General features: G+C 44.4%; 1 protein-coding gene across 2 annotated transcripts in view; it reads left to right on the top strand.

Moving 5' to 3' along the window:
• ARFGEF2 (ADP ribosylation factor guanine nucleotide exchange factor 2) overlaps window positions 1-23,958 on the top strand; it is a 98,741-nt gene that overhangs the window by 41,764 nt on the left and 33,019 nt on the right. For both annotated transcript variants that reach the window (XM_042930732.1, XM_042930731.1), the window contains exons 11-23: window positions 632-731; window positions 1,494-1,633; window positions 3,129-3,237; window positions 3,885-4,068; window positions 6,305-6,416; window positions 6,928-7,133; window positions 9,944-10,028; window positions 10,131-10,302; window positions 10,860-11,011; window positions 12,059-12,187; window positions 13,434-13,592; window positions 17,685-17,832; window positions 18,975-19,074. In XM_042930732.1, the coding sequence (XP_042786666.1) occupies window positions 632-731; window positions 1,494-1,633; window positions 3,129-3,237; window positions 3,885-4,068; window positions 6,305-6,416; window positions 6,928-7,133; window positions 9,944-10,028; window positions 10,131-10,302; window positions 10,860-11,011; window positions 12,059-12,187; window positions 13,434-13,592; window positions 17,685-17,832; window positions 18,975-19,074 (1,796 nt within the window). The remainder of the gene's footprint in view (window positions 1-631; window positions 732-1,493; window positions 1,634-3,128; window positions 3,238-3,884; window positions 4,069-6,304; window positions 6,417-6,927; window positions 7,134-9,943; window positions 10,029-10,130; window positions 10,303-10,859; window positions 11,012-12,058; window positions 12,188-13,433; window positions 13,593-17,684; window positions 17,833-18,974; window positions 19,075-23,958) is intronic.

Below are 23,958 nucleotides of genomic sequence, written 5' to 3'. Positions count from 1 at the left end.
GAAATGACTTTTTTTTTTTTTAATGATGATGACGCTTACACTCAGTTAACCCCTGGTGACACAGTCTCCAGGAACTAGAGTTACACAGTCTACTTGCTGGCACCCCAAAGAAGGACTTTTTGAATGAGCAAGAGAGTACTTTTTCCTAAAAGTCCTTGCCCCAGAATCTTGCATGCGTTTCATTTTAACCAGAAGTTTAAATCAAATGGTCTGTATGCTGGACTCAGTCCCCTCAACATGTTTAGCCTATAAATTGTTTGAAATAACCTAAATAGTTGGCAAATCGAGAAGTCAGATTTTACGTGAAAATCCAGATTTCTGGTTTCTCTCAAAATCATAACTTAGTGCACATAACTGTGCCTGGCAGCTCCTCTTACTCGTTGCTCAGGAGCAGCTGGTCCTGTTTCCGGTGGGGCCCATGTTCTCCAGGTCACCGTGGGCCCACCCCACCCCACTAGCCGTTCCCACCGGAGGCCGGGGCTCCAGTGCGCCTCAGCAGTGCGTGTGTGCATTGCTGTTTTACTTCTACCCAGGCTGCTTCACTGTGCCTATCCCCTAAAGCCTTTGGGGTTTTTGAGCCCTGATTTAAACTGGATTAATTGGTGTCCTCCTTTGTCTCCATGCCATGTAGGTCTTTTTCAAAGAGATTTTCCTGAACATTTTAGAAACATCAACAAGTTCTTTTGAGCACAGGTGGATGGTCATTCAGACTCTGACAAGGATCTGTGCAGGTATTTTCACCCTGAGGGTGTGCTCATCCATTGACTTACCCAGAAATGCTTCTGAAGCTTTGATTTTCCAGAATCCAGATTGAGCCCTTTACTTTATGCTGTTAGAGTTTTAATGCAGTGCTGGGAAATCCTTACCTTAAAGGCTACTGCTAACGTACTGTCTAGTCCTGCCCCACTTCTCCCTTAGAGGATGACCAGCTCAATCCGGTTTGCCTGGCACTTTGTGGTCTTAGCACAGAAAGTCCCACATCGTGGGAAACCCCATCATCCTGCCAAACTAGGAGACTTGGTCACTCTACCTACAAACTGAACAGTTTGTTAGTCACAGGACCCAAGGTGTTGGTGCTGCTAAGCCCTGGTTGGATGCTAAGGTAAATTTGGATTTACCTTATGAACGCACAGTTGTGGGGCTATCAATCAAGCCCCCTCTTGATTGATAGCTTGATGGTGTCATCAAGCATGATTTCATTAGTTACATAACTTTAAGAGGTGGATCAGGCAATCATTACTTCTTTTGAGGAGAGTGAGCCTTGGAGAGGTGGAATGAGATGCCTGAGATTTCAGTCGGTGCTGAGGCAGGCCTGGAAAGCGGGCCTCCCGACTTCTAGAACGTATGACATACTTTTCCTGAGGGAGGTGTGTCCACCCGAGTCCGTAGTTTACAGGGAAGCATTTTTATAAAAGGAATCTCATGTGATAAGAAAATGTAACTGCTCTGTGTGTTTGATCAGAATTTCTAATATCTGTGTGTTATTTTCCAAGATGCCCAGTGTGTTGTAGATATTTACGTCAACTACGACTGTGATTTAAATGCTGCTAACATTTTTGAGCGCCTCGTAAACGATTTATCCAAAATCGCTCAGGGAAGAAGTGGACATGAGCTGGGGATGACACCTCTGCAGGTAAGGACACTGAGAACACCCATTTCTACTTAATGTGCGTTTGTTTCAGTAAACATTTACGGAGCATGACCTTGTGCCAGGCAGGCGCTGTCCGTGGTGCTGGAATACAGTGGTGAAAGGACACTCCCATGAGCATGCACAGTTGCTGTGGTCATGACACTTACTAGCAGACAATGAAGAAATAAGCTGTAGAGAAAAATAAAGTGGGGATAAAGGAGTCCTAGAAGTGAGGGTATTGCCACTTTTAATGGGGTCATGAGGGTAGTCCCTCCAGGGTGACATTTGAGCCTAGAACTATAGGAAGTGAGTTCACACTTAATCACCGTTCCAAAGATTGAGTGAAAACAGGATCCCAGGCTCCAGTAAGGCAAAGGACGTTGCCTCTTACCAGATTGCCTCGTTAGTGTGCCTACACAGAGAACAGGATCTTAACCTAAGGTCTCTGAGGGAACTGGTCAGAAGGTCTGTGCACTGCCTGGAATTATGGGTACAATTCTGGTGTATGGGCATTTTCCGTAGAAAGTCCATAGCTGTCATTAGACTTGCAGAGAGAGCTGTGCCACCTTAGATGCTGTTTTGAGTCTTAAACTATTTGTATTTCTTTAGGTTATCTGTGATTCACATTCGATTTTTTAAGGAATGCTACTTAAAAACAAACAGTATTTTTATTTACTTGTAGAGTAAACCTTAAAATGGAATGCATTTGTGAGTGTCTGAGGAGTAAGAATATGCCCAGAATCACTCATTTGCTGGATGATGTAAAATTCTTTTCTTTTTTTTCAGGAGGGAGGGCAGTCACTCGTTAAGACCCTGTTGGTTTTTTAAAAAGGAAAAGTGTTAAGTGTTTTTTTTAATTATATAAACAGTGAATAGCTTCCTTTTAAAAATTCAGATCACACTTGGTGTACCTGGCTGCCTCAGTAGGTAGAGTGTGCAACTGTTTTGTTTTTTAAGATTCATTTTCTTTTAAGAGCTCACACACACAAGCAGGGGAGAGGGGTAGAGAGAGAAAGAGAAAAAAATCTTGAGCAGACTCCACGCTCAGTGTGGAGCCGAACATGGTGCTCGATCCCATGACCCTGGGACCATGACCTGAGTAGAAATCAAGAGTCAGATGCCCAACCAGCTAAGCCACCCAGGCACCCTTGAGCGTATGACTCTTGATCTGGGGGTTGTGAGTCCAAACCCCTAATTGGGTGTAGAGTTTACTTTAAAAAAAAAAAAAAAGGCAGATAACACTGCTCATTTTTGGAAAGCACACATCTCACATTTTTGCTGCTAGGGTGTTTGTGATGAACAGCGGTAGAGTTTCAGGGGTTTTGCGATGAGCCCTTAATACTTACGTCACCTGTTAATTTTTCCTTGGGTTCTGTGGTTAATAGCACCGAATGTCGGTGATTATCTTGTATCCTCGCAGGATTCCCTAAGAGCCCTGTAGATGTCTGCACTCAATTTGTCTGTTAAGCCTCTGTGCTGTGTCCCTTCTGTCCTTTAGGAGCTCAGTCTGAGGAAGAAAGGTTTGGAGTGCCTCGTGTCCATTCTCAAGTGCATGGTGGAATGGAGCAAAGACCTGTATGTCAATCCCAACCACCAGACCAGCCTCGGTGAGAGAGCACTTTGCACCGCCACCTCCATTCACGATAGGCTGCTTCCGACTGTTGGGGAAAGCTGTGTTTGTGTCGCTGTCTCAGAATTAGCAAAACGCTGTAGTTTTCAGACTACCTGAAAGCTTCTGCTTTTTAATGCATCTGGAATTTGGGGGGAATAGTGTGAGTTGTGCTCTAATGTCATTTTCCCAAATGGAGAGACAGTTGTTCTGACATATTTTTGGTAGTCTCTCCTTCCCTCACCACCTTGAAGCACCACCTTTATGATACACACATTTCCCTGCAGAAGGAAGCCTGTTCCTGAATTTTCTATTCTGTTGCATGGATTTGTCTGTTCTTGTGCCAATACCAGCCTTTTCAGATGCCTTGAGTTCTTAGTGAGTTTGTACCTGTTAGGGCAGGTCTTCCTAGCCACTGCTCTTCAAGTGTCTTGACAGTTTCTGTACTTTTTAGAATTAGCTTATCAAGTTCAACAAAAAAGTAAGTTTTTAAGTATCTGAGTGATATCAAGTTTTCAGGCTTGTGATTCTTCCAGTACAAGCTTTATTGTTATAGGTCTGGGAAAGGAAACCACAGAGCCCCATCTGAGCTCAGGTGTGTCTGTATCCCATCTGCTTATTTGGTTTCCTTTGCTTTTATGTCAGGTCAGGAGAGGCCCACAGATCAGGAAATGGGGGACGGGAAAGGCCTTGACATGGCCAGACGGAGCAGTGTGACATCCATGGAGTCCACAGTGTCCTCAGGGACCCAGATGGCTGTCCAAGATGATCCGGAGCAGTTTGAGGTCATCAAGCAACAAAAGGAGATTATTGAACACGGCATCGAGCTGTGAGTATGGCTGCTACTCCAGCCGAATCTCTTGGGGCCTCTGACAAAGCCACATCCCCTGGGACTGAGTCCACGAGGGGAATGCCCGTCACAAAAGGGCAGTGCTGGCACTTGCAGCTGAGCTCGACTGTGCCAGGCAGAGGGAGGGAGTGGGAGAGGGAGAGGGACATCGAGACTGAAATTGAACAGCTTCGTGCAACTGATGCCTGGTCTTTTTATTTTTATTTTTCCTAATGAAACAAGTTAAACCAATTCAGAAAATAGAAGTACAACACAGGAATGTTTAATCATTCATGAAATTACCATGTAGAGGAAATCACTGTTGATATCTATTTTCCAACTAGATCTTATGAAAAATTTCAACACACAGAAGAATTAATGTTACCCTATTAGGGTTATCTGTGTATCTTTTTTTCTGAGCCATTTGAAAGTAATTTACACCCATCATAATACCTCAGCCCTACATCTGTGAAAAAGAAGGACATTCTCCCATATAAGCACATCATTATCACAATCATTGGTAAATTTTAATGTATTTCTTTCCAGTCTTTCACACACAAAAATATATAAGCACAGTTTTACATCATGTCCAAATTTTGAATGATTGGTTAACTTAGTAAATTCAGTTTGTTTTAAAAGTTGATGTGAGGGGTGCCTGGATGGCTCAGTCAGTTGAGTGTCCCAACTTCGGCTCAGGTCGTGATCTCACAGTTTGTGAGTTCGAGCCCTGCATCAGGCCCTCTGCTGTCAGCACAGAGCCCACTTCAGATCCTTGTCCCCCTCTGTCTTTGCCCCTCCCTTGCTCATGCTCACTTGTTCTCTCTCTGTCTCAAAAATAGAACATTAAAAAAAAAAAAATAGTTGAGCACCTGGGTGGGTTAGTCAGTTAAGCATCTGACTTCGGCTCAGGTCACGATCTTGCCGTTCATGAGTTCGAACCCCATGTTGGGCTCTGTGCTGTCAGTTCAATGCCTGGAGCCTGCTTCGGATTCTGTGTCCCCCTCCCTCTCTGCCCCTCATCCACTCACACTCTGTCTCTCTTTCTCTCTCAAAAGTAAATAAATATTAAAAAAAAAAAAAAAAGTTGATGTTAGAATACTCACTTATTAATTGAAGTGTTGGTCTTATTTCTGCTCTCCCCAGACTGGCATCTCCCCAGTCTGTTCTCCCGGAGCTAATCTTTTAAAAACTTAAATCAGGTCATACCACTCCCCTGCCTACAATCATTCCAGGTGTCTCTCTCCTCATCACAGCCTGATCCCACCTCTGGGTCCCCCTCACTGACCTCATCCTCCTGCTGGTATCCACGTCGTAAGATACACTTCAGTCCCTTGAATACCTCAAGCTCTTTTCACCATCGTGCCCTCTGCTTGGAATACTCGTGGGTCTTTTTCCTCCTTAAGACTTGGCAAAACCTCTCTTCCTCAAGGAGGCCTTCTGTAGCCACCTGTCTGCACAGGTCCCAAGCTGCTCTTGCTTGCACACTATCCATGTCCTTCCCTTGTAGCCTTTGCCCCAGTCCGTGCTGACACGTGAATAGCCTTCTCCAGTGCAGGGCCTGGTAAATAGTGAGTTGAATTTATACATAGTTAAGTATGCCTACCTTTAACAGGAAATACAAACAGTACTTAAGCACTGGTAAAGGAAATCCCAACATGGACGGTCTAGGGCTCTTATATTGGCTCTTACGGACATCAGAGATCCAGGCTCTTTTACTTTTTCTGCTTCACCATCCTTAACACAATTTTCACCTTCCGTGTTACCTCATGGCTTAAGGTGACTGCTGGAGCACCAGCCGTCCCATATATCCTAGGGAATAAAGAAGAAAGGGCAAAAAGAATATACCTCCCAGCCAAGCCAGCTTTGTTTAGGGCTCCTTCCTGAAAGTACCCACACCACTTCTGCTCGTATGTCACAGGCCAGAACTTTATCGCATGGCCATACTTTGTTTGAGGGAGGCAGGAAAATGTAGTTTTTATTTCAGGTAGTCGTGTGCCCGGCTAAACATCCTTGAGTTCTGTTCATGTGGGAGAAGAGGAGAACTGATGTTGGGTGACAGCCGTCAGACTCTGCTACAGCTAGGTCAGAAATTAAAGGCGGAATTTGGAGAAGCTGCCAGGACACACACGACCTTCCTAAGCTGATAAACGTGACTTGTTCATGGCTCAGGTGCCAGCTTTTTCTGTTCTCCAGGCGTTGAAATAAGTAACCCATGTCCTGTCTCTTCTCAAAACAGTTTCAACAAGAAACCCAAGAGAGGGATCCAGTTCCTTCAGGAGCAGGGCATGCTGGGAACGTCCGTCGAAGATATTGCCCAATTCCTGCACCAGGAGGAGCGCCTCGATTCTGTAAGCCTCGGGGTGGGGCACTTGCGTGTAGGTTTTATCAGGTGATTCTGAGACCCTTCCGGCTTTAACCTACAGTGTGACTGACCCTGAGTGCAGTGGCTTTTGTCCACACCCCTGCTGACAGCAGTCCTACTTGCTCCAGCGTTGCAAAAAGCTCCCAAGAGGTAGTTGTGTTCTTGGTGGAACAGCGTCAGAACTAGAAGTGCCCTTTGACTGCTGGAGACTTCTGGCTGCCCATCTGCAGCTAACCCCCCTCCTGAGTGCGTCTCATCGTGTTGCCATCTTTAAGTCTCTCATGCTGCCTCCTCCTGCTTCGTCCACGGCAGGATAGCCTGAGCCCGGACCGGTTGGGCGGGTGGGCAGGCTCGGAGTCGCCCAGCTTTTCTAGTGGGCCAGCCTGTTCTGGGTGTTGAGAGCAGGGTGTTTTGCCTTCTCCACTCTGCCTGAAGTGTGCCTTACTGCGGGTTCACGTATGACAGTTTCTAGATGTGAGTGGGTGCATATGTTTCAGACCCAGGTAGGTGATTTTCTGGGAGAGAGCACGAGGTTCAACAAGGAAGTGATGTATGCCTACGTGGACCAACTTGACTTCTGTGAAAAGGAGTTTGTCTCAGCCCTGCGGACATTTCTGGAAGGTTTCCGCCTACCTGGGGAAGCCCAGAAGATTGATCGATTGATGGAGAAGTTTGCAGCGAGATACATAGAGTGCAACCAGGGGTGAGCACTGTGTCTAAGTCCCTTCCACATCACCTTTTTGCCTGCCTCAGAGCACTAGTCTTCGATTGGTTAGCAGTTGAGTTTGATCTTTCTAAATCTGTGCTGGGCAACTGAAGTTTCTGTTACCACGTGCCAGGCATTGTGCTGAGGGATTATTTTATGTAGGACCTCACAGCTTCTGTCTGTGTCCCCTTTCTACAGAGAAGGAGAGGACTGGAGATGCTTAAGTAACTTGCCCACGTTCACACAGCTGAAGCCCATACTGGTTTTTTTAATTTTTTTTAATTTTTTTTTAATTTTTTTTTTTATTTATTATTATTTTTTAACGTTTTATTTATTTTTGAGACAGCGAGAGACAGAGCATGAACGGGGGAGGGGCAGAGAGAGAGGGAGACACAGAATCGGAAGCCATCAGCCCAGAGCCCGACGCGGGGCTCGAACTCACGGACTGCGAGATCTTGACCTGAGCTGAAGTCGGACGTTTAACAGACTGAGCCACCCAGGCGCCCCTATTTTTTTATTTTTATGTTTATTTATTTGGGGGGGGACAGAGAGAGAATCCCAGGTGGGCTCTGCACTGTCAAGTGTGGCACTTGGATGCAGGGATCAAACCCCAAAACCGTGAGATCATGAGCTGAGCCGAAATCAAGAGCCGGACGCTTAACTGCCTGAGCCACCCAGGTGCTCCTAGAATCCGTGCTATTGTGATAAGAGTAATTTTATGAGTTGGAGGGAGGTCCTTGGGCATCTCTTCCCTAATTAACAACGGCTCCTTGGGGTGCTGGGTGGCTCAGTGAAACATTTGACTTGATTTTGACTTGGCTCATGATCGCAGGATCATGGGATCAAGCCCCACATGGGGCTCCATGCTGAGCATGGAACCTGCTTGGGATTCATTCTCTGTCTCTCTGTCTCTCTGTCTCTCTCTCTCAGTCCCTCTCCCCCTCTCCCCCGCTTGCTTTCTCTCTTTCTCTCTAAAATAAAAAACAAAAAAGTACTGTTTAAAAAAAAAACAAAAAACAGCTCCCTGATTTAACATACAGAGTAGATCTCAAGGATTTTGGTTTTTCTTTGGTTACGTAACTAATGAGCAGGTTACAAAAATGGCTATATAACTAATAAAACCTGCCTTAAATACATGATTTCATCTTAGGGCCTCTTTTGGTGGGTAGTTCATGTTTTTTTTGTAGAAGTGGAAATTAAAAAGAGGGCTGACCTTTATTAAATATTTCTTCTGTGTCTGTCATGCCATGGGTTTTTCATAATTAATGGTAATCCTGTGAGTAGGTCTCCGTTTTATAGACGAGAAACCTGAGGCTCTGGGAGATTGAGCAACCTGACCAAAAGCTGATCGGCCAGCAAGTAGCGGAATAGGATTGAATGTGAATTGTCTGACTCAAAAGCTCATGCTGCTCCCAGTGGGCACGAAGTGCAGAATTTCTGAATGTACTTGAACATGATATGGAGACTGTTCAGTGGAGACATTTCGAGAACAGTTTTGCTTCAGGTCAACTTGGTTTTCATATTAATTGGTCCTGATGCTCCAGGTGCACAGCCGGCTGTTCCCTCTGAGACACATGGACAATAAAGGCAGCACCTGGTCATTTTAACCCAGTGGACATTAGAATTTGCTACAAAGCCATAAGGAGATTTTGTTTCCTTTGAACGTAGTCTCCTGTGCGAGCCTCGTGCCTTGATCTGTTTCTCTTCATCGGTAAACATGCGACCCAGTTGAATTTTATTTTGGAATCGGTCTTTTCGTTATGTTCTTCAGAGTGTCTCCCTTTCCTTTCGGGGGCGATGTGGACACAGACCAGTTTTGTAGCTTCAGCCTCACATGTTTTTGAGGCTATGCATCCACCAGTTTTTGCCTTTCTTCTCTTGCCTTGGGCGAAAAAACAGTCAGACTTCAGCTTATTATTTAGAACAATGTATTTTTCTTCAAATGTCTGCTGTTCAGTATTACAGTGGGGAATGTAAGCTATGAACAATAACTGAACAGCTGTTTTTTTAAGATTTTATTTAAGTAATCTCTACACCCAACTTGGGGCTTATTTTTTTATTTTTATTTGTATTTATTTACTTTTTTTTAAATGTTTATTTACTTTGACAGAGAGAAAGAGAGAGAGAGAGAGGGAGAATATGAGCGGGGGAGGGGCAGAGGGAGAGAGAGGGGGGCAGACTCCGAAGCAGGCTCCAGGCTCTGAGCTGTCAGCACAGAGCCCGACGCGGGGCTTGAACCCATGAGCTGTGAGATCATGACCTGAACTGAAGTCAGATGCTCCACCGACTGAGGCACCCAGGTGCCCCCAACATGGGGCTTATTAGGACCCCGAGATCAAGAGTCGCACGCTCCCCTGACTGAGCCGGCCAGGTGTCCCTGAACAGCGGTTCTTGTCCTCTTTACACCCAGTGCCCGGCACAAAGTAGATGCTCTCAGGAACAGGACCAGGGTGAGGCAAGTGAGGCAGAAAGGTGCAGACTAGAAGGGGGCCTCACGCTCATGGTTGGAGTGAGGGTCTCCTCGCATTTTGTGCTCTGGGTGCCTTGCTTGCCACACCCTGATCCCTAGGCCTTTAAAACTTCACTTAAAACTGCGTTATGCAAAGAAATCTAAAGCTTGACACGGTTTCTTGATTAGCTTTTTCTACACTCAGGGTCATTAGTAATTGTTATTCAATGATGATGAAAGAATGAATGCTTTTGACTAGTTTGCCATCACGTGGAACGGTCAGCCTGCTTTCAGTGCAGTATGTCTCCATTCGCCTCCTCTCTGTGCATGTTCTTACATCTGGAACCTTCTCTTCCAGGCAAACCCTATTCGCTAGTGCTGACACTGCATATGTCCTAGCATACTCCATTATCATGCTAACTACAGACTTGCACAGCCCTCAGGTAAAATATTTTAGTGATTTATATATTGCAGCAGCTAAATAAGGAGCTTTATTTGGACCACTGGATGTTTTCTAAATTGTTTTTTATTTTTTTTAATTTCAGGTAAAAAATAAAATGACAAAAGAACAGTATATTAAAATGAATCGGGGTATCAACGATAGTAAAGACCTACCGGAAGAATACCTCTCAAGCATATATGAAGAAATAGAAGGCAAGAAAATTGCAATGAAAGAAACAAAAGAGCATACGATCGCAACCAAATCAACTAAGCAGAGTAAGGTCTAATGGCAAATTATTTTTATTCTAAATTTCAAGTGTATTAGAGTGCATGATTAAGTCCCTTGATAATAAATCTAATTTGTGTATCTAGACATCTGAATAGCAAATGTGTTTAAATTAGTTATTGTGATTATGTTGAGTCTTTTCATAATTATAACCATCTTCTTGCTAAATTTGTGATTAGCTACAAGAAAGAATTTCAATGAGTGATCTGAGAGCCAAATTACCCCCACAAAATGTTCCCTGAAACTGCTTTAATGCCACTGGTGATTGTGCCAACGTTGGTGAGGATTCTGTTAAGTAAGGCCCACGGCACGATCAGTTTCAGCCCAGTGTAGGGGTTTAGAGCACCGGCTGTAGAGCCACGCTGGCTGGGCTCAGGTCCCACCTCTACTGCTTACTGGCCAAGGTACTAGGCCTCTCCTTGCCTCATTTCCTCCTTCAGTAAAATGGTAATATTCAGAACATGCTCATGGAGGTGGTCAGGGGGACTTGTGTGCCTAGCACATAGCAAGCTGTCCGTGGGTGTCACACTCCCCTATTTCTTTGTAGGCGTAGCTAGTGAAAAACAGCGACGGCTGCTGTACAATCTGGAGATGGAGCAAATGGCTAGAACAGCCAAGGCCCTGATGGAGGCCGTGAGCCATGCCAAAGCCCCGTTCACAAGTGCCACACACTTGGACCACGTCCGGCCAATGTTCAAGGTGAGTATACTGAGAAGTGAGGACCCGGCTCAGCCTGATTCTGGAGGTGACCAGCTAGAAGCTAACCAGCCACCCTGTGACGGTGAAGAGGTTGAGGAGAGGAAAGGCTAAGTCTGGGTGCTTCTGTCTAAACGGTAACTAAAGTGAGTCCTTCCCAGAAGCCCTTATGATGCCGGGGATGCACCAGCACTGGCCACAGGCACAGGCTCTGTGTCGGAATGGCTGGTTTGCCACTTCATAGCTCTGTGACCTGGTTCGGGTTACTCAGCGTCTCATCATCTGTAAAATGGGGACAAATACAGGGTTGTTGTTAGAGCTGCGGGGGTATTGAATGAATGAATAATTATTCAGGCAAAAGAGATCATTTTAACATCTCACCTCAGTGGCCTCAGGGTTAGTTTACCAGATGAAATTAGCTGGAAGTAAAGAATAATGTCCTGAAGTCCTTCTATTTTTAAGATGTCTAGAAAAGATACATGTTTTATATACATAGCACATAATTTTTCTCTAAGATATTTTTATAGTAACTATCAATATCCTCTTAGATTTTTGTGAAGCTTTATTTCCAGGGAATTCACAACAAAATTGGAGGAAAAATAAAGTCTAAATAATTTGAACTAGGAAACTTTCAATAAACTAAGTTTATAGAATATAAGTTACTTATAGGTTTTATTTTGCATGCCAGCCTCTGATGGGCAATGGCTGCCTGCTGCGCTGTGAATGAAGGATTCTCATGCCCTGAATAGACTCAGGAGGGAGTGGGCCCTCCAGTTGATTAATGATGTCTGTCACGAGCGCAGGTACTCCAGCCACGTATTTATCTTCCTTCCTTTTGAACCACACGTCTAGTAAAGAGAGTATCTGTAGTGCTGTTGTGATACCTTTGACCACAGATTAGGAGGAACTATTTTATATTGTGAATGGAATAGGCTGAAAGCAAAATAGTGATGACTCTGGCATCCTGCCTGTGCTCATAAGTAGCAGTGTGGTCTCTAATGGCTGTTGCCATGCTACAGTTGTAGCATTTAAAACTTTGCTCCCTTTTAGCTGGTGTGGACACCGCTGCTGGCCGCCTATAGCATCGGACTGCAGAACTGTGACGACACAGAAGTGGCCTCCCTGTGCTTGGAGGGCATCCGGTGTGCAGTCCGGATTGCCTGCATCTTTGGAATGCAGGTGAGTTTAACAAAGCTCCAGCGATCCTGGTGGGCTGTGTGCCTTTGGATTTGGCAAAACTTAGAAGCTACCAGATATTTCCACCGAGCCAGAAATTCTCAGCAAGCTCCTTACTCATGCCTGCTGAGAGGGAGCCCACAGATTTATGCTGACAAGTCTCCTCTGCGGGAAGAATTGGAGATTTGGATTATAACCTTCTTTAGGGGTGGGTGGGTTTCAAGCTACTTGACAGGGCTTGACAAAACAGACTTCCTATCCGTCTGACTAATTTGTGTGCCCTAGTGCTTAAAATATTACTTTCCCTTTTAAGATCCGTTTTTATTATAATTTCCTTCATATCTAGGTCTTCTCTGGGAGAGACTAATAATTTACTGCAAAATGAATGTGTCTGTAAACCTTTGAATCTTGAAAAACGCAAGCAACTGAATAGAATACGATTCTCAAACTGCTAGGAAATTAGGAAATCGTCAGTTCCATGCATTACTTCTTAAATAAGAATTTGCACCCATTTATTTTGAAAAACTCAAATCTATTCCCGCTTACTTTACAGTTAGACATTTTCTGCTGTACCAAGACCACAGGCTTTGACCTCAGTCTGGGTTTCAGAACCATGTGACCTTGGCCCAGCTAACTTCTCTGTAAGACACTCTTGATTTCCTCATTTGCAGAGTTGAGAAAATAGGCCTACTTTGCAAGATTGTTGCAGATACTACTGCAGATGTTACAGTGTAAACATTTCAACACTTTTAAACATTTTTTAATGTCTATTTAAAAAACTTATTTTTGAGAGAGAGAGCAGGGGGAGGGGCAGGGAGAGAGGGGGCACAGAGGATGCAAAGCAGGCTGTGTGTTGACAGCAGAGAGCCTGACGAACCGTGAGATTATGACCTGAGCCGAGGTTGGATGCTTAATCAGCTGAGCCACCCAGGCGCCCTGAGTGTATGTGACGATCTTAACATTCAACAGATTCCTCTCCCACTCCCTCCAGAGGGAATAGAACCTGGAACTTAAGTCTGAGGTCAGCTGCAAGGGAGAGAGCTGGCTCTCAGCCATGAGGTGTGCAGGGATGTTCCGGGAGCAGGAGGATGCCAGCACCGAATAACTGGCCTGATAATGTGCGTGAAGTCTGTTAGGCGATATGTATACAGAAGGTGTCAGAAGCCCAGTACACAGTCCAGTCGATGTGAAAACGGTCACGCTAAGGGTGGAATCTGAGCGTTGTCTCTTGTTTGGGCTTCCGTTACAGCTGGAGCGAGACGCCTATGTTCAGGCTCTTGCTCGCTTCTCCCTGCTGACGGCCAGCTCCAGCATCACAGAAATGAAGCAGAAAAACATCGACACCATAAAGACGCTTATTACGGTGGCACACACCGATGGCAACTACCTTGGGAATTCCTGGCATGAGGTGTGTTTCCTTTGAAAGCTTGGTAAATGCCTTTTCTTAGGGTGACTCCCAGCATTCCTTTCATTTATTGTCTATCTGTCTTTGGTCAATTGCATTTTTGGAACTACAGTGACGCCTGACTTTAACTCTGGGTTTTCCCTTATCTTTCAAATATGTCACATATCTGAGAGTCAGCCTGTGTGGCTGCAGACGGCAGGTGGGTTCACATGCACCCCCTCATGGGGTTCCCGTGCCCCCGCAGTTCATGTTGCACAAGCACAGCTGTGTTGCAGTGGCTTTCCTCCCACCCGAGTGCTGCTTCCCCAGCCCTTATGCGCCTCCTGGAAGCTCCTAATGCCAGTGTATAGATTTAGAAAAAGCTGGGAGCCTGATCTGGAAAGAAAGGTCAACATTTACAGTAAGCCACTAAGGAGATTGCCGGTGGGTTTACGTTTTTCCTTCAATAACATTCTAAGGTGCTCACCTAAAGATAATTATTTGTGGGTACAGACATGTGTTTGAAAGGTCATTCATTGAAATTTTAGTTATCATAGGAAAAAGATTGTATGAGAAACAGCCTGGATGTCCCAGCAATGAGACATTGCTCTTTAAAAGAAAATAGAACAAAAGTGTGGTAGGCCATTCCTTAGAGTGTTATGAGGCCATTTGAAATAATGTTGCTGAAGGGGGGGACAGCCAGACATACGTGCTCCTTGATGGAAGCACACAGTACCACCCACGAAATGCTTCTGCCCCCACCTGCAAACCGAGTCAGTCCAAGCCTGTACTGCCAGTTTGAGGGAAATCTAGGGGCCAGAGGCATGTGTAAATGAGATCGTGTCCATCAACTATAGGAGATGAAAACCCCCCTGACTGAATGACCAGGCTCTTCAACAAATAAGTGACAAGGAAAATAATGAATGGAGTCTTAAAAAAGACTTTAGGGGCGCCTGGGTGGCTCAGTCGGTTAAGCGTCCGACTTCAGCTCAGGTCATGATCTCGCAGTTCGTGGGTTCGAGCCCCACGTCGGGCTCTGTGCTGTCAGCTCAGGACCCTGTTTCAGATTCTGTGTCTCCCTCCTCTCTGCCCCTCTCCCGCTCATGCTCTGTCTCTAAAAAGACTTTAGAGAAAAAAATAAAAATGATTTTGTGTCATGGAAAGGTGGTCACAGTATATGAAGTAAAAATTCATTTTAAACGTACATAGAGAATGAGGTTTGAACAGATAAAGAAAAACGTTAACATCCTGAGTGATAGAATTAGGTAGGCAATTTATTTTCTGCTTTTTTTCCCTTAAGTTACATTACCTGATTTCTCTACCATTTGTGTATATTGCTTCTTGCTTTAAAGAGAAAATTGTGAAAAAGTGGAGGTGAGAGAGTGCAGAGTTGCGGGGACTGTGGGCACCTAGAGGGAAGATTGCTGCCTCCTGCCCCACAGAGTCCTTAAGGGGGAAGGGTCCCCGGTCCCCATCCCCCCCCCCCCCCCCCCCCCCCGGGCTGCACTGCGGGGGGCCGGGCTGGGTGTGCACCTCTGCCTGCCTGTGTGTGGCCTGCAAGTCCCTCAGTCCCCAGGCCATACCTCTGTGGGGTGCCATGAGGAGAAGGGAGGTCATGGAGCGGGAAAGGGATCAGAACTGCGTTTGGCAGGTGGTAAGGGCTCAGTAGGTGTTAGCTGTCCTCCTCCCCCTTATCATGGCACACACCTTCGTCCTCCTCCACCCAGCCTTTCCTTTCTCTGTCACAATCCTGGAGTTTTCTGTATTAGAAAAGATGAAGTTGCGTGGGGTGGGGGTGGAGAGGGCTGGGTTGGTTTGGGTTTTGTTTTGTTTTATTTTATCTCTATGCCCAGTGTGGGGTTTGAACTCATGACCCCAAGATCGGGGACATGCTCTGGTGACTGAGCCAGCCAGGAGCCCTGGTTTTTTTGTTTGTGTGTATTTTTTTTTTTAAGTTTATTTATTTTTGAGAGAGAGAGAGCATGAGCGGGGGAGCGGGGGAGGGGCAGAGAGAGAGGGAGACACAGATACTGAAACAGGCTCCAGGCTCCGAGCTGTCCGTACAGAGCCCGACTCGGGGCTCGAACTCACAGACCATGAGATCATGACCTGAGCCGAAGTCGGACGCTCAACCGACTGAGCCACCCAGGCGCCCCTATTTTTTAAGAAATAATTTCCTGTCTTCTGAGGAGTCATAACGTCTGATGAGTCAATAAGTAGCCACTTTGTTTCGTAGAACTTTTTTTAACCTGGGAGGCATGATCTATGTGGGGTTCCTGCTGGTTGCCAAGTCTGTAGCAACACCTGGAAATGTGAAAATGAATTACCACCTATGTGATGGTCAGAAACCTTGAGAAATCAGACTTGGAACCAAGAAGCCCTCAGCCACAGGTTGTTGACATACTCAAGACTCTGGCCATCCTCAGCTTCTGGAAAAGGGAGGGAATTCATAGTTTACTGGTAATAATTTAATAGTATTGTATATGGAGCAATCAGAGGATAGCTCTTTCTGGTAGAGTTAAGTACCTCTCTCAGTCAGCTGGAAGGCAGTCTATAATAACAGAAGCGCTCCATGGTATAACGGGCTCCCATACTCTGACATCGGATGATAAAGTCAACACGAAAGGCAATACTCAGCTTTAGTCACAAATTCCCGTGAAAATCCCTTGGGAAGGGTTTACCTGGGGATCTCCACGCTGTCCCACAATCAGTTTCTTGGAACCAGTTTTTCCTCTGGTGGAAGTTGGGACCAATCTCTGTTTCTTCAGGTAAGTTTCAGTTGAGGGAGGGCTTGTGTGCAGGTATGACTTCTCAGCCCCAGAACCACCCCACAGGGCTGGAAAGGTGCAGCCTTTCTTCCCGCCGCACCCCCATTCTGGGGCATGTTCTCAGTCAGCCAGCCAGCCAGCCAGCCAAACAATAATCAGCTATTTTAAGTGAACAAAACAGTCAGTGCCCTGTTGGGACTTAAGGCAGAGAACAAGCAAATAGATGGCAAAACGCCAAAACGTGGTAAGCGCTGAGGGAAAAAAAAAAAATGTTACCAGGGGATGGTGGTGGAGAGGGTGTGTGATCTCAGGGCAGTTAAAGGAGGTCTCTGAGGGACACACGTGTCTGAGGTGGAAGTGAGCCATAGGGAAGAGCGTAAGGAACATATTCTAGGAATAAGGAACAGCAGGTACAAAGGCTCACGACGAGCCATGTCAAGTTAATGGAGCAGCAGGGAGACTAGTGTTTTATGTGTCTGAGGAGTTCATTAAACATCCATATGGCATAACTCCATTGTACCAGCTTTTCTTTTGGTCATTTTCTCTTTTCCTTTTTAATAGTTTGAAAAAAAAATAGCGAAGTCTGTCTTCCAGGCCCACACTCAACAGGTCGCCTAACCATGACTAGGGAAACCACCCTAAGACCCTCAGATTTTATTCTCACCTGAAAAGCTGTGTGTTTCAAAGAACTCTTTAATGACTAAGATTGCTAGAAATGGGAACTGGTTTCTTTTTGTATTTTAAAGATGTGAGGTTTTTTTCTTTTTCGTCAGCCTTAGCGGATACTGTTGTTTTTGGTTTTTTTTTTACGTTTATTTAGTTTTGATAGAGACAGAGCACGAGTAGGGGAGGGGCAGAAAGAGAGGGAGACATAGAGTCCGAAGCAGGCTCCAGGCTCCGAGCTGTCAGCACAGAGCCCGACGCGGGGCTCGGACTCACAAACCATGAGATCGTGACCTGAGCCGCAGTCAGACACTTAACCGACTGAGCCACCCAGGTGCCCCGATACTGTTTTTTATTTTTATTTTTTTTAATTCTAGTACAGTTAACATATAGTGTTATATTAGTTTCAGGTGTACAATACAGTGATTCAACATTTCTATACATTACTCAGTGCTCATCAAGATAAGTATACTCTTTTTTGGGGGCGGGGGGTGGGGGGAGAAGCAGAGGGAGAGAAAGAGAGAGAATCTTAAGCAGGCTCCATGACCAGCACAGAGTCCTACTTAGGGCTCAGTCTCACAATTGTGAGATCATGACCTGAGCCAAAATCAGGAGTCAGATGCTTAACTGACTGAGCCACCTGGGTGCCCCAGGAACTCATTTCTTCATGCCTTCTCTTCATTAGATCTTGAAATGCATCAGCCAGCTGGAGCTTGCTCAGCTCATAGGAACCGGTGTGAAAACCCGCTACTTGTCTGGATCTGGACGTGAAAGAGAAGGGAGCCTGAAGAGCCACACGTTGGCAGGAGAAGAGTTCATGGGCCTTGGCCTTGGTAAGACACCAGGCCCCACGGCTGGCCATCCTGGAGTCACAAGTTAACCGGAATGAAACGCTTCTTGTCTCAGCAGGACTGTTGTGTAAACCTCTTCCTTGTGTGCCAGCTGACAGCATGTTTATTCGTGGAAGTGCAAGTGCTGCTCTGGCTCTCATGTCTGTGCTCGAACTGTTGAGTAAATGCCTATTTTGTCAAAATCAGGGTGCATTACTTTTCTTTCTGTGCATAGAACTATTGGGTGGAGGGCCATTTGCTTTAGAAAGGCTGCAGCGTTAGTACCTAGTGGATATCTGCATCTCTCGATTTTTAGAAGGATTCTTCACCGTCTCTTCCATGTTCATTTGGGGACCTTTTAACTAAATGGTATTCTCATGAAAGTAGAATTCTTTCTCACTGAATCGAGAGACTCCATCAGTGATAGAACAGTAACAGTAAGTAGGGCAAACAGATGTGTGGGACCACATTCGAAACCCTCTGTTTACACATTTGAACGCATTCATTCCTCTGAACAACGCATTGAGATTGGCACGATTGTCATCCCCGTCTTGTAAGTGAGGAAGGTGAGGCTGGGGTGAAGTGACCCGAACAAGACCACACTGCAAGGAGTAGCAGAGGCGGGTGTCAAACCCAGGCTGTCTCGGGGCAGAGGGCAGGCTCCTAGGTCCCACTGCACTGGTTGGAATAGTGCCGGGTAATGTTAAAAGCACAGACGGTGTGAGAGGGGAGGGGTTGTCATAGCATCGCCTCCTTAGGGTGCACACAGGGATGGCTGGCCTGAAGTCCTGGAAAGCATGCCGGACATTCAGCAGGTGGAGGCCATCACATCTTCCAGGAGCTCTAAGTTAGGGTTGTTTAATTCGTATTTGTTTTCCTAAATGTAGGCATTCAATACTATAAAAATGTAAAAGACTGTAAAGGAAAGGAGGTGGTTGGTACAAGCAAAGGAGTTTGTATTTACAGAATAAGAATGTATTTTATTCTGTCATCAGTTGAGGGGGCTTGGGGCTTCCCCCCCCCCCCCCCCACAAACCCTTCGCATATATGTCTCTTGTTGCTGCAGACTAAATGCCACAGAATACTTTGTTCTAAATATTTGACTGTTTTTGAAGCACTGTTGACTTTTGCGCGTTGCGTTCCAGGTAATTTGGTGAGTGGTGGCGTGGATAAAAGACAGATGGCCAGCTTCCAGGAGTCGGTTGGTGAGACCAGCTCGCAGAGTGTGGTTGTAGCTGTGGACAGGTAATGATTTTGTTCTCCAGCAAAGCTGGACTGTCCAGTAGCTTGGCACATCGTCTGTGTCGTTATTGGACTCTCCGCTCGTTTGCCTCTTGTGAGTGTGGTGAGCTCCAGATGACTCAGGCTAGGAAGTGGCATCCACAGCCACTCATAACCTTCACGTTCATCTGAATTGGGACCTGAATTGCCTCCTGACCTTTTGAAGAAAAATTATAACTTGAACCTTGTGACCAAATCATGTCGGAAACAAGATTTTTTGCTTGTGCTCATGTTTTAGGTTACCTTGTTTCCTTAATAGAAATTACTTTCATAAAAATGTCAAGAAGGGTTTAAGATTTAAAGCCTACATCCATGAGTGAGACTTGGCCAAATTGATAGTTTCCATTTGTTTTTCCTCCGAACCTTTCCATTCTATCTGTTTACTTGAAACTTGACCTAAACATCTGAGAGAAACACAGGTACTCTCATTTGAACACATTCATTAGGTACCTGTGCGTGAAATGTGAATTTTCTAAAATGAACACGCTCCTGAAACTTACCACCAAATAATCATGTACGCTGCTGTTCATTTGGTTATTGACCCAGCCCGGTGCGTTAAATATAGACCATTTTGCGATGACAGCCGTACAGAATTTTTGTCATAATTTGTATTGTTCTCAGGACAATCCTTAGTATTTTGAATTCTTTGTCAGTGTATTTAATTACCTTGTTCCTGTTGCTTCTCTGCTTCTAAGAGAGACACTCTCTATAACATACTTTTGACTGGTTTCCCCCACATTTTTCAGTTAGGTTTAGGCTAATAGTACAAAATTTTTGTTCTTCCACTAACCACACTTACTTCTTTTCTGTTTCTCTGCCTCAGCCACATCACGGACCACAGGCAGTCTTGCCTAGCACCACTCTTGTGCTGTTACATGTCTAAAAACCGAGATACAATTCGCATGCCATAAGATCTGTTCTTTTAAAACGTACAATTCCGTGGGTTTTAGTATATTTGGAGTTGTGTGGTCATCACCACTGTGGAATTTCAGGGCATTTTCATCTCCCTGTGCTTATTAGCAGTCATTCCCCATTTCCTCTGCCAGTGGTCCCTGAGCCCGTAATCTTCATTCCGTCTATATGGATTTGTGGATTCTGGGCATGGTTCAATTGTCCATTTCTGCTTTCCAGTTCTATCTGTTTGCGTCATGACTTTGGGGTTTGTTGTTAGATGCATATGTTTGTAATTATATGTTTTCTTGACAGATTTAACCTTTTATGTTATAAAACAGTCTTTGTCTCTACTAATGATTTTTATTTATTTATTTATTTATTTAATTTTTTTTAACGTTTATTTACTATTGAGAGACAGAGACAGAGCATGAGCATGGGAGGGACAGAGAGAGAGGAGGAGACACAGAACCTGAAGCAGGCTCCAGGCTCTGAGCTGTCAGCACAGAGCCCGACACGGGGCTTGAACTCAAACCATGAGATCATGACCTGAGCCGAAGTCTGACACTTAACCGACTGAGCCACACAGGCACCCCTCTAGTAATGATTTTTAAATCTCTTGTCTTACATTGGTGCAGCCACCCAGCTCTCTCTTGTTTACTTTTTGATATGCTGTGTCTTTTCTATTGTTTTACTTTCAACCTATTTGTGTCTTTGAATTTAAAGCGAAACTCTTTGGGGGCACCTGTCTGGCTCAGTCAGTAGAGCATGTGACTCTTGACCTCAGAGTCATGAGTTTAAACCCCACGTTGGGCATGGAGCCTACTTTAGCAAAATAATAATCAATAAATCGAGTCTCTTTGGACAGCAGATGGTTGGACCATTTTTTAAGTTTTTATTTAATTTATTTTGAGAGAGAACACGAGATGGGGGGAGAGAGAGAATCCCGAGAAGTGTCTATTACTTTTAATTATATCTATTAAAGTATCTATTTACATTTAATTATAATTTAATTGCTGATATATAGGATTTATATCCGCTCTTTTGCTCTTTTTAAAAATGTATCACTTTTGTTCTCCCGTTCCTTCATTATCACTGCCTTCTTATATGGTAAGATATTTTCTAGTGTATCATTTTACTTTCCTCGTCTGTTTTACTATATTTTTTGAGTGTTTTTCTTACTGATTGCTTTGGGGATCATGATTAGTAACATTTTAACTTTGAACATTTGACTTTGAATTAATGTCCACTTAATTTGAATAGTCTGAAACAGGTCTTCTGTATAGCTCCATTCTCTCCCCTCTCCTTTGTGCTGTCATATGACTTACATGTTTATACACACCTGCCCATCAACACGGTTTACAATGATTACCTTCGCTGTCCTCGAATCCGGTAAATAAAATGAGTTACAAACAAGAAATACCTATTTCCCCACGCACTTACCTTTACCAGTGCTCTTTATTTCTTCAGATTCTTTTGAGTTATTCTCTGTCATCCTTTCATTAGAACCTGAAGAACTTCCTTTAATATTTCCTATAGGGTAGGTTGGTTAGCAATGAATCATCTCCGATTTTGTGTATCTCGGGATATTTTAGTTACTCCTTCATTTTCGAAGGTAAGTTTTGCTGCATTTGGAATTCTTGGCTTATAGTCTTTTTGTTTTGGCACCTTAAATATGATATCCCACTGCCTTTTAGCCTCCGTGGTTTGTGATGGGAAATCAGCTTTTCATTTTCCATAGGATCCATTGTGCAGTCACAAATCTCTGCTCTCTTTCTACTTCCAAGATTCTCTCACGGTCTGTGCCTTTCATCATTTTGATTATTATATGTCTGAATGTGGAGCTCTTGAGTTTATCTTACTGGAGTTTGTTGAGATTCTAGAATGTGTAGATTGTTTTTCATCAAATTTGGGGTATTTGTAGCCATTATTTCTTCAAAAGTTCTTCCAACCCCTTTCTTTCCTCTCTTGTTCAGACATCCCTTATGTATGTCTATATATTTGATAGTGCCCTACAGGTCTCTGAGGCTCTGTTCACTTTCTTTTTAATTCTTTTTATGTCTGTTTATCACACTGCATAATCTCATCTGACCTATCTTCAAGTTCACGAACTCTTTGGTCAGCTGAAAACTGTTGAGCCCCTCCAGTGAATTTTTCATTTCAGTTTTATGATTTTCAACTCCAGAATTTCTGTTGGGTTATTTATTACTTTTTTAATATATTTATTAATATTCTCTATTAATGAGACATTGTTCTTATCCTTTCCTTAAGTTCTTTGAACATATTTGAAATAATCATCTTTAGGTGTTACCTGCGTGGCTCAGTTGGTTAAGCATCCAACGTCGGCTCAGGTCATGATCTCACAGCTCGTGAGTTCGAGCCTTGCATCCGGCTCTGTGCTGACAGCTCAGAGCCTAGAGCCTACTTCGGATCCTCTGTCTCCCTCTCTCTCTGCCCCTCCCCTGTTCTCTCTCTCTCACACACACACACACTCTCTCTCTCTCTCTCTCTCTCAAAAATAAACATTAAAAATTTTTAATAAAAATAAAATAATCAACTTTAAAACTTTAGTAAATTCAATATCTAGGTTTCCTCAGGGACTGGATCTGTTGTTGTTTACCTGTAAATAGGCCATCGTTTCTTGTTTCTTTACATGTCTTAACAATTTTTTGTTGAAAATTGATACTTTAAAAAATACATTGAGACAGCTTTGGGTATCAGGTTGCCCACCACACACCCAGGGTTTATTATTGTTGTCATTGCTATTAGTTTGTTGAATGACTTTCCTGAACTAACTATATAAAGCCTGTATTCTTTTCGCATATAGCCACTGTCTGCTCATTTGGTCTTTGTGATCAGCTAAGAATTGGACAAAGATCCCATATGCCTGGGACTGTTAAGCATGCCAGCCTTTGCTGCGGAGTTTTGAGTGTGTTTTGGGGTGCCCCTCTGATGCTCTGGCATGTTGTGTTGTGCCTTAAGGCCTGCCAAAGATGAGCGCTTAGGGCCCTGTCCTGTCTTCCGTGGGTGTGTACAAAGCCTTACCCATGTGATGGCTATCTAGATCACCAGGAATATGGTAGAGCTTTTTGTTACTTTTTTTTTTTAATATTTTTTTTAAATTTTTATTTGAAAGAGGGAGAGAATGTGCATGTGTGCACATGCGAGTAGGGAAGAGGGGCAGAGGGAGAGAGAGAATCTCAAACAGGCTTGACACCCAGTGCAGAGCCCAATGCGGGGCTCAGTCCCATGCCCCCGGGATCACAGCCTGAGCCAAAATCAAGAGTCAGACGCTCAACTGACTGAGCCACTCAGGCGCCCCTGGTGTACCTTTTTAAAGCCTCCCGTGGACACCTTATTCCCAACTTTTCCTTTTAAATTTTTGCCCAGGTCCTTGTTTGACCTGGTCGTACTCAGGTAGCTGCATTGTTCATTGGTTACACAGATTGCTTGTGACAAAAGCCCCAGAGAAAAGGCTGTTTGAACTGAACGAGGTCTGTGTCAAATGTGGACAAATCCTAGAAATGAGGGTTCCCAGGGTACTGTGCCAGGCAGGTCACATGTCAGTTCCCTGAGAATGGTATTTTGGGGGAAATTCCAGGACTGTTCTGTTCTCTCCTGTGGAGCTAGGTTGCTGGTCTCACAGTTACTTTGACTTCAGAGCGGTTGGTTTTCAACACTCCCATGGAGCTGGGGAGACAGTAATGGAAATAGGCCAAGTTAAAACACCGTTGTGTCCTCTATTCATACCAAGATTTAGCCATTTTTCTTGAATGAGCATTTTATCAGCCTTTGGTAATTTCCAGAGTCAGTCCTAGAAGAGTTGGTTTTGGTAAGTTTTTTTGCCAAAAAAAAAATTGTTTTGTGTGTTTGTGTTCATCTTATGGAGGAGCACCTTTTTAGTATATTTGTTAATATTCTCTATTAGAGAGACATTGTTCTTATCCTTTCCTTAAG

This window comes from Panthera leo, chromosome A3, assembly GCF_018350215.1.
Source record: "Panthera leo isolate Ple1 chromosome A3, P.leo_Ple1_pat1.1, whole genome shotgun sequence".
NCBI lineage: Eukaryota > Metazoa > Chordata > Mammalia > Carnivora > Felidae > Panthera > Panthera leo.
This window is presented reverse-complemented; position numbering and strand designations above follow the sequence as displayed.